The 11,188-nt window shown below is 30.9% G+C and overlaps 1 protein-coding gene across 1 annotated transcript in view; it reads right to left on the bottom strand.

Moving 5' to 3' along the window:
• Positions 1-6,678: 6,678 nt before the first annotated feature.
• Positions 6,679-11,188, bottom strand: part of LOC101208724 (cleavage stimulation factor subunit 77) — a 36,470-nt gene continuing 31,960 nt past the window's right edge. Inside the window, exons 22-24 of the mRNA XM_011655651.2 lie at positions 10,932-11,087; positions 8,387-8,605; positions 6,679-7,158 (exon numbers count right to left, since the gene is read on the bottom strand). Of these exons, the coding sequence (XP_011653953.1) occupies positions 6,995-7,158; positions 8,387-8,605; positions 10,932-11,087 (539 nt within the window). The 3' untranslated portion in view covers positions 6,679-6,994. The remainder of the gene's footprint in view (positions 7,159-8,386; positions 8,606-10,931; positions 11,088-11,188) is intronic.

The following is an 11,188-nucleotide window of genomic DNA, read 5'->3' as shown; positions in this document are numbered from 1 at the left end:
GTTTTCTTCTTTGTAATTAAAACGTGAGTTAAAAGAGTTTTAATCAGAGAATTAGTGAAGCTTGAAATGTGTTAAATTAAAATTTTGATTTAACAAATGTTGTGATCATCGTTTTAAATGATAATTATTTTGACTAATTTAATCTTCTTTAACATTTTAAATAAGAATTTTTTTTTTCTTTCCGGTGCAAAAAACTTCACGTTATTGTATGAAAAAGTTGGTTCAATTTTATTGTTATCGAAACTTATTTAAAAAGAGACTAAATTTCTTTTAATTTTTTTCAATTTATTTTTAAGTTAATTTTTAAATTTTCTTTTACTTAGTTGAAGTTTGTAAAGTTTCAGTATTTGATTATGATTAGAAAATAATTAAATATAAAATAGAATGTCTAATGCAACAATTACAATAATTTAACAATTTTCATTCAATAAAAAAAAATAATGTGTTCCATAATCTGGACGACGATAATTTCTAGCTGCTTGTCGTCGTCGACTCTGCACTCTTTGTTGTTGTAGTCTCACTTGATTCTCTTGTTGTTGCTCAGATCTTGTTGCAGGCGCTTCGAAATACAAATATTCGTTATGTTCTCCACGACTACGCCCATGACCATGCATGTATGAAGATGATGGATCAGTCCCTAAATCATAGTATCCTTGCCCAAAGTTTGATGATAATTAACCGACTCCTGAATCATAATATCCCGTTCCAAACGCCGACATCATCATCATTGGACTAACGTAACCAATATCGCGTTGTGTGTGTGTCATAGGAGGCACTTCTTCCATGTGTTGGTCAACCTCTTCTAATTAATTAGGCTCTTGCACTGGAGCACATGTCCTTTGAACTAGAGCAGGTACAATAGGTACATCGTACATATAGCGTATGTTCTCTATGTACCACTCGTTATCACTTCATATATTTAGGATATGTTGTAGATCATCTTCAACATCTCGAAGTCTACTATTGTTCGATTTCTGTGAAACATTAAAATGAATCAGAAGGCATTCAAAATAAATTTGTACAAAAAAATTAATTAAACAATATTTAAATGTGTATCAGATGACCCACAACAACTCTGGTGTAGTTCGATCATCCCATACAGTTTCTGATCGTATAAAATGTCGGGATCAATTGGTCCTGCATTTAATGTCGTTATCTACATGAAAATAATTTATTTGTTTCTTAATTAATCACTCAGGACATATGTTGTAGCATTAAGAACAATAGAAGTCAATTTTAATTAAATATAAATTATTTACAATTTACCGTAACAAGCATTCTAAGTAACAATGAAAAGTACATTAATATTTGAACATTCACAATAAAAAATTTAGTACACAAAAATCTCTAATTATCAAGTGTTTGTATCGTTAACAAAGTACACTTTCGTCGATTGTGACCAAGTTGATCACAGAATGAGCATCGTTGTTGAGAACTTTGTTCTGTCCAATCCATTTCGTTGTGATAACGTGAACTCTTTGGTCTGTCTGGTTTCCTCAACAACGATGGATCTGGATGTAAGACATGCATATTTGCAGGTGTGATATAGTAATCTTGATGCGGTACAGGTTGAAAACTAAGGAGCGTAGCATGCAGCGTAAGTTGATATTTTATAGTAATTCTCAATGAAGTCTTCGTAATTCAGGTTAAACCATGAACATACTGCCATGAAATGTGAGCATGGAATGGCAAGCATATCAAAGGCTTGCCATTTGTTATACGAACAATATCGCTCAGAATCACTTAGCCGTAATATTTTGATATTTCCTCCTTTAGAATTCATGTCGTAACGTCCCGTTTTCACATGAAAAATGTCTTGAATTTGATCATACAATTATACTTTGTGCTTACTAGATCTTGCAGCCCATTTTAAAATTTTTTCAAGTGCATACGTAAACATTGTGATAATTAGTACAACATTGGTGCAAAAAAAAAAAAAAAAAAAATCCATTAATTTCTGTAAAATTGAAAAATGCATACCCGGTGTATTTATCTCGACGTTCTAGTGCTACTTTTAGATGTTGTAAAAATCATCCCCATGAATCTGCACTCCTCTTCAACCACCAAAAATGTTAATGGTAGAAGATGCTCATTCGAATCAATAGATGTAACAATTAATAACTTTCCTCGATACTTGCCATACAAGTGAGTGCCATCAATCTGAATAAGTGGCCTACATCTACTAAAGACTTGTATTGGAGAAGTTGAGAGTTCACATTGAAAAAACCAAGGAGACTCATACTCTATATAAGATAGATTGAGTTACTCCTCTCATTGTCAATTCGTTTTGAGATGAAACTCCATACTATCAAATTTGACATGGTATCAGAGCCTAGTAAATCCAAACGAGTATTCGATCCAAGATAGGTGAACCTAAAGAGGCCCCATCTTGAGGGATATATTGGAAAAGTTGAGAGTCCCACATTAGAAAGACCAATGGGACTCATACTCCATATAAGATAAATGAGTTATTCCTTTCATTGCCAATTGATTTTGAGATGAAACCTCATATATCAAATTTAATATACTATCATAGTCCACTAAACCCAAAGAGTATTTGATCCAAGATAGGGGAACTCAAAATAGACACCATTTTGAGGGGCATATTGGAGAAGTTCAGACTATATATTTTTTATACAAAAATATAATTTGATAATATATTTTAAAACAACAATATTTTGATAATAAATTTTGAAAAAGAGCAAAATATTAAAATGAAACATTCTTTCTAGGATAAACACTGAAATAAGCCAACAAGGCCAATATCTCCCCCACACACTACAATTCATTTATTTATTTATTATGATTACAATAAAGAATTAATTTATTCAAATTTAAAGTTTGATTCTTTATTAGTCAACAAATTCATTTTTTTTTAATTTAGATTGCATACCATAATAATTTCATTTATGCTTTTTTTTGTGACTAATTTATCCTTAAATTCAAATGGTGATATAAAACTAAGATAAAAAGGTAACTTTAGATTTAATTGTTTTAACTTATATTAATGATCTAAATTAATTAGTTTTTTTCAAAGCTCAGAGTCACTAAGAGCTGACACATAGGAGGTTCAGAGATTTCAATCTCAAGTATACCAAGCGAGCCCATAGTCTTTGATTCAAACCTTAATGACGATACTGAAATCCTCACTTCCTTTCAAATTCTTTGAATTGTACATCGTTGACTCTCCAGATAACTAGTACCAAATTCTTCAAGTGGAGTCATTCGCTCATATCAAAAGAAAAAAAAAAAAAAAAAACAGTACAAGAAATTCGCTATACTGTTGCATCCAAATAAGAATCCTTATTTCGATTTTGAGGAGGCATTTAAGCACGTAGAGAAGGTGTATCAAATTTTATCCGATAAGGTTAGAAGGAAGGAAAGGGGATAACTTTGGTACCCATAAAAATAAATTATCATTTTTTATTTGTCCAATATTATTGATAATTTTTACCTTTTTTTTGCAATATACTAAATAGAGACCGATATGGACTTAATTTTATTGAAAGATTTTGATGTCGAGTGCAATTTTCCTATTATTAATTTACCTTCCACCTTTTAACATAATAGTTATTTATCATACACTAATTATTAATTATTAATTATCAATAATAAGCATAATTATAAGGCTTCTAACCATCTCGTAAAAAGTACCTTAATGATATTTTTTTCAATTAAGAACTAAAATGTGTTATAGTTTTATACTAGAAAACTTTATAATTAACTATATAATAGATTATAGTTTAAATTATATTTTGGAACATTAATTGCATTATTCCAACTAACTACATTAGGTTAAAGGAAGGAAATAGGGTAACTTTTGTATTTATAAAAATAAATTAACACTATTTTTTATTTTTCTACTATTATTAATATATTTTATCATACTTGTAATATGCTAAATAGAGGTTATAGGAACTTAATTTTATTAGAAAAAAAAAAATTATTATCAAGTGGAAATTCTCTTATTTTATTTTGATATGGAGTGTTAAATTTAAATCAGTTAGATTTATCTCAATGGTCTAATTTAGGCTTTAAGTCTTAGTTTTTTTTATGCTATTATCATCAAATACCTTTTTTAGATTGTAAAAATAGAAAATTTAAAAGTCGATAACCTTACGATAATCAACTGATACCACTAATTACTTTCATATTTGTCACATCCACAATATGCAAAAAGAGGTGCATGAGCTGTTTTTTCTAAATATTTTTGTCATATGATGCAACTTCTTTTTTTAAAAAATAGCAAAATTTTAGATTACACGTACTAATATAGCAAAACTTCTATCGATGTATATGAATTTTTGTCGTATTGTGTAAATATTTTGGTTTATTTTACTATATTTGAAAATATTCTATCTTAATTGGATTGAGAAATGTAAAATATAATATCAATTAGTTTATTAAATTTTAAATTATTTAAGGATTTTGGTAGCATTTGAGTTACATTTAATTCAACACATCAAAAGCTGAATGTATATATTTCTTATTTTGTGTATGAGTAGATTGATATACCAAATCAAAGGAGAAAGAAAAGTATATGTTATCAACGATATTAATGGTATACTAAACATGAAGTATACATCATTCAAAACGATATAACTTAAAGTATAGCATTATTATTAGTGTTTCAATTTATAAATCAGTATTGATTCAAAATTCATTTATTATTATATTGGTTTATCCATAGTTTGATTAACACTCATGCAAAATTCATATAAAATTTTGTATCTTAGTAACAATTCAAAAATCATTTCAAGTATATCAATGGTGTACCAGTAATATATCAAGCATTAATAATCTAAATATGTATTCATAGTATATCAATTACATTCAATCTAAATAATGAAATTTCAACATTAGTGTACTAGTAGTATATTAACATCATTTCAAATTATATTCTAAAGTATAACATTGCTATATTTCAGTATATTAGTGGTATGTGACCATTCATTCAAAATTTAATTTTAAATATAAGATTGGAGTATGAATAGTTTATGATGCACATTTACTATTTAGAATGGGTCACCCGAAGGTCAAATTCAACAATTTAAGTTGATGATGAGGTACTAAAAAGTAATACTCTTAAGAAATAAATGAGGATTCAAATTAAGTATGTGAATTACAAATGCATATTAGATATGTTGTTGATACTAATTTTTTGATGTATTAAATATGAAGTATATTAGATATATTGTTGATACACTAAAGGAATTTAGTATAAAATTGGAATAATTAAAAAACAAAAACAATTTTTTTTTACCTATTTTTGTAAATTTCAATATATCATTGCCAAATTCACAAATTTAGAATGATTTATTTCCTATTTTTGATACTCATTTTATTTTTATTTCTTTGTTTTTAAAATTTAGAAGTAACTTATATACTTCTATTGTTTTTACACTTTTAATTACTTCTAGCAGATAACAGAGGTTAAAGTATTTACGAAATATAGTAAAATACAATAGATTATGATAAACTATTATCTTGATCTATTATGGTCTATCACACGCAGATTGTGATATTTTGATGTATTTGTAAATATTTTTAGAAAATTTAACCGTTTTTTTCAAAAGAAGGTAAAGATGTTGTGATAGACTTCCATAATACACCTATTAAAATCGATTATACACCTATTAAAATCGATTGTACAAATAATTATATAGGATATAAGAGGTTATCAACACGAAGTTCCATTATATATCCATAATTTTAAAGTTAAAAATCACCTTTTTTAGAAAATATCTTATTAAATACAACTTGGAGGTGAAGTGATTTGAAGTCAAGATCTCTTTTTCTCGAAAGCATACCACTGTCAGTTGAACTGAGCTGAGCTCGTGTTAGTTTAAAAATCACTTTTAGTCCTCAAACTTTCGTATTTAAAAAATTAAAATAGTCAAAAATTTAATTCAACTGACACCTATATGACAAAAAAATCGTAGATTCACATTCCTTACTCCCAATTTGAACTAAAGAAATTAAAATAACATATAAAAAGATAAAAGAAATTTTATTTATGAATGAATCCAACTAGTGTGTATAATTTGAACATGTGATCTTAAAAGTAGTTTGTATCAATCATCATTGGGTTGTGCTCTTCCAAGTTTAACTTGCAATATCTTTTTTAGAAACATTTTATCCTCTTTTTCTATTTGGAAAATTCTCAAGATCATAAAATATTGCTGAAATTTAGCTTTATATATATATATATATATATATAAACAAAATTAGAAAAATAATTGTATCGTTCTTCATTTTTGTTTTTTTTTTAAATATGTTTGTTTCCTATCAAAGTTCTTAATGGAAGATTCAAATTCTATATAAATAAATAAAAAGAAAAGATCTTTTTAGTTTTGCTTTGTTTTTTTTGAAAACATTGGTAAAAATGGTCTAAAAACCAAGCCCATAAACTTAACTTTTAAAAAGGTCAGGGTTATCAAACAACACCTAAAACTTTTTAGCTTTTTATTTTACATTCATTTACAACTGTTTTCATATTTTTCTCGACCAAAAGTTGAATTCATAGCCAAAATTCTGGCTGTAGGATGAATGTGATTAATTCGGTAATATTGTAGGTTAATTTTCTTTATATTCCACTTGTAATAAACTCTATAAATAAGAGTCTCCTCGTTCTGTATGAAAAATATTATCATTCTAATAAAAGATCCACAATCTTGATTCCTCCTGGAACTATTTGATAAAGCCTCCAGGAATTAGTCGAAAAGTTTCTATGAAATAACATTGAACTTTGACCTCTCAAATCAGCCATAATAATGTGCATTCATCATAATTATAAAAACAAAGGCCTTTGTAAGGAGAAAAGAATCTATGTAATGAGCTGTGCATGTAGAGAATACAAGATTCTGAAGCAAAATGATGATTGTACTAGCTAGTAAAAGAAAATCTTTTTAAGGGAAATGAGTGTCTCAATTGTCAACTTAAATGGGAAAGAATAAAGTGGATAAGAATTTAGAAAAGGAAAAGCATAATGAATTCAGCCAGTGCTACCAGAGAGATCTCCAGAAATAGCACTTCCATAGGAAGCAGAACCTGTTTGGGAAGAAGTAGCTCCTCTTGCTTTCTGGATTTGTCTTATCCTGAAAAAATCTTTAGGCATCGGCTGACTTTGGACTGTCGTACTTTCATTGTCCTCTTGTCCTATAGACCAATTAACAAATGTTACTGTCTGGTTATAATAAGATCAAATAGTTTCTTTTTTCTTTTAAGAAAACAAAGATTATGTAAAGATATAGAAACAAGAAATCTAAACCCAACATGACAGTAAGTAAACTTCACACTTCAAAAGTAATAGAAGAATAGAAGAAAGTGTTGGAGAATGAAACATACTATGTTTGATCAAATTAATTTATAACGAAATTAATCGCAATATGGAATACAGACTCATATAGCCAATCAGCAAAAAGTAATTGGTACTTGCTAGAGAAATGGATCACTAACTTTTGAACTTACAATAATGATTTGAAAATTGAGATAATAGTAAACAAGAGATTCAAATTCTTGTATAACTACTTCTAAGAAACACTAATGATGTAGTCTTTGAAACTCAGAACCAAATTCATAATAACTATACATAGTAATTTTATAGTACTTTACACAGAGGATTAAACTAACTATAAAAACTAAATCCTTAAAACTCAAAGACACGGTTATACAACCTATAAAATAGATTCATCATCCAAACTAAACCAGTAAACAAAGATAATAGCTGGCAGTATGCCAAAAATAAATCAAGAGGATCATTAATGATTAAACCTAAAGAGCATGCGTATATGGTGAGTCCTACGGAAGTATTAAAATTTATTACATCTGACAGTTCCAAACCAAAGGCAACGTAACAGAAAAAAAAAGGTCAATGGTTTTAGAGTTTAATGTTAACCGCTAGCTAACTTGCCATAACAGTCCAACAATTCAACCCCTAAGAAATGTCATGATTGACAACATCATTTTGAAAATTGCAAATCAGGTAAAATTATAAAATGTAGTCCTTCAACTTAGAATTGTAATTCTACGTCGTCATTATTAACGACATATCTGTTAAACAAGTATTAGTTGATTTGCCACGATATCTAGATAAATGGTAAAAAAAGATAGCTGGACTAAAAGTAGAGTAACAGGGTCATTAAAGGAATTTGGTTTGCTGCTTTAAGTTGTCATAAGTTCCTATTTAATTTTCAGCCACATCGTGCCATATTGGGTAATATTTGCACAATAGGCTCACGCCATCATTTAGTTCGTGGTGTTAAACAGCAGAGACCACATATAATATAAGTACAACTAGGGGTTGAAAGATGCAATTGAAACTTTTTACCACTAGAAAGTAATAACCAAAGTTTCGGAAAGTGTAAATAAGAATGAAAGGACATACTGTCGTAATCTTTTCTCTTTCCTGATTGCTTGTCTCTGGTATGCTTTAGGGAGGAATTGGAAAATGCATGAGACTTGCTTGAACCAGAAAGGTCACTAGTGGTAGGTACAGGACCACCCGAAACTTGTGCTGGTGTTGCCCCTGATTTGACCAATGGAACTGTAGGTAGATCACTCTCAAGACAAACTGATAGTACAATATCAACGTCGGGAGTTGGACCTGAAATTTCATGAGATGTGTTAAAAGTGGTAAAAATAAACACCGAGTTACGTGGAAATCTAGGTACCTGGAGAAAAACCACGAATGACTTTCTTATTAGTTTCTCATATTAACAGAAGATACAAGAGGAAAGATAAATAGGTTACCGCTTATGATAGAAAAGGAAAGAATATTAAGGTAAATCCTTCCCAGGGGCTAAGCCCACTAATTCTAACACTCCCCTCAAGATGAGATGTAGACATCATGAGATCTACTTGTTAAAACAAAAGTCAAAGTTCTGTCTGCAAATCCCCTTGGTGAGAACATTTGCAACCTGTTGGCTCGAGGGAATGTATGGAATGCATATGGTACCATTGTCTAGTCTTTGTTAATGAAGTGTCGATCAATCTCGACATGTTTCATTCTATCATGTTGAACTGGATTGATGGCGATGCTAATAGCTACTTTGTTATCACAAAATAATTTCATCGACACCGCACAATCTTGATGACGATTCGATAAAACTTTTTAGAGCCAAATTTCCTCGCATATCCCCAAACTCAGCCTCAACACTGCTCCTGGCCACAACCCTTGTTTCTTACTCCTCCAAGTTACAAGATTGCCCCATACAAAGGTACAGTAACCAGAGGTGGATTTGTTGTCAACAGACCCTGCACAGTCGAGTCAATATAAGCCTCAATAGCTTTCCTATCTATCTCTCTGAACAACAATCCTTTACTAGGAGTTGTTTTTAAGTACCTCAAGATTTCGTTAACCGCCTTCATGTGTTCCTCATTAGAGCCTGAATGAACTAGCTAACGACACTCAAAGCATAGGAAATATTTGGTTGGGTATGAGACAAGTAAATCAACTTACCCACAAAGCGTTGGTATTGTTCTTTATCAATGAGAACTTTATCACCTTTCCTAGCTTACCGTTGAACTCAATGGGAGTATCAGCAGGGCAACATCCCAGCATACCTGTCTCGATCAACAAATCAAGGGTATACTTCTGAGATATGGAGGTACCTACTTTAGATCTAGCTACCTCCATCACAAGGAAATATTTCAGATTTTCCAAGTCTTTTATTTCAAACTCATCACCCATCCTCTTTCTCAGTTGGATGATTTCCACAGTGCATCCTCTTTTTTAGTTGGATGGTTTCAATAGTGTCATCTCCAAATAAAACGATGCCATCAACATAAACAATCAATATTGCGATCTTCCAAGCCTTGGAGACTTTTGTAAACAATGGTTAGAGTGCCCCTTATTGTACCCTTGGGACTTAACAAAGGTAGTAAACCTATCAAACCATGCTCTCGGTGACTGTTTCAGTCCATATAAAGATTTCTGAAGTTTACAAACCCGATGAACAAACTGAGCTTCAAACCTTGGGGGGCTCCTATAGACTTCCTCTTCCAGGTCTCCATTTAAGAACGCATTCTTAACATCTAACTAGTATAGAGGTTAGTCTTTGTTCACAACAACAAATAACAAGACTCCAACCGTATTTAGTTTAGCAACCGAAGAAAACTTTCCATGTAATCAACACCATAGGTCTGAGTAAACCCTTTTGCAACTAACCTTGAAAAAAACTTTCCAAGTAATCAACACCATAGGTCTGAGTAAACCCTTTTGCAACTAACCTTGCCTAGTGTCTGTCAAAGGTTCCATCTATCTTGTATTTAAGTGTGAACACCCATTTACATCCTAAAGTTTTATGTCCGTTAGGAAGAGCACATATCTCTCAAGTCTTATTCTTTTCAAGGACCCACGTCTCTTCCATAAGAGCAGTTTTCCACTCAAGACACTCTAAATAAATGTGAATATTTTTTGGTATCATGGTAGAGTTAAGGCCAGATGTGAAGGCTCTAAACTGTAGAGATAGATTATCATAGGAAACATAGTTACACATGGGGTGATTCATGTAGAACCTGGTACCTTTTCTCACCGCAATGAGAATATCCAAAAAAGGATCATACTCATCCAGATTACGGTCCTATTCAACCTCATTACCACCAGTTTCTACTCTGACCTCCATCTCATCATCAGTGTCCTTTTCTTCCATATCTTCAGGAACAACAATATTAGACCTGTCATTCTCACTCATTTTGCTATCAACGCATGAATGGGATTAGTCATACACCTTGATCTCAAGAAGGTTTAGAGTCTTGGACCAGAGCTGGCTAATCAATAGGGCACTCAATTTCCTTTTTTGAGATTTCTCTTATAGTAAGTTTTTAGGAAACTTTTGTTCTCACGCCTCTCCTTCCCTAGCTAATACGAGACTTTATTTGCACTCATAACCATGACTGCCTTCAAAATAAGATATAATAAGAAAGGTTACCATCAACAGCAGGTAAGTTTGCAAGAAATGCTATTAATGCAGCCGGTGTTGCTTTTAATATTTCGTCAAATACACTAGTCGGTGCTCCACTTGCAACAGAAACTGGATTTGACGGATTAGCCGGAAGTCCTGAAGCTGTTGCAGTTGGAAGAATTCCTGTCACCACCAAATCACGGACAACTTTAGTAAAATCAAATCAAATAATCAATTGGTATTGTACTCTGAAAACGAAGTTATCTATTTTTAGCAGGATATTT

The sequence above is a fragment of the Cucumis sativus genome, chromosome 4 (assembly GCF_000004075.3).
Source record: "Cucumis sativus cultivar 9930 chromosome 4, Cucumber_9930_V3, whole genome shotgun sequence".
Classification (NCBI taxonomy): Eukaryota; Viridiplantae; Streptophyta; class Magnoliopsida; order Cucurbitales; family Cucurbitaceae; genus Cucumis; species Cucumis sativus.
The sequence above is the reverse complement of the archived record's forward strand: the minus strand, read 5'-3'. Positions and strand labels throughout refer to the sequence as shown.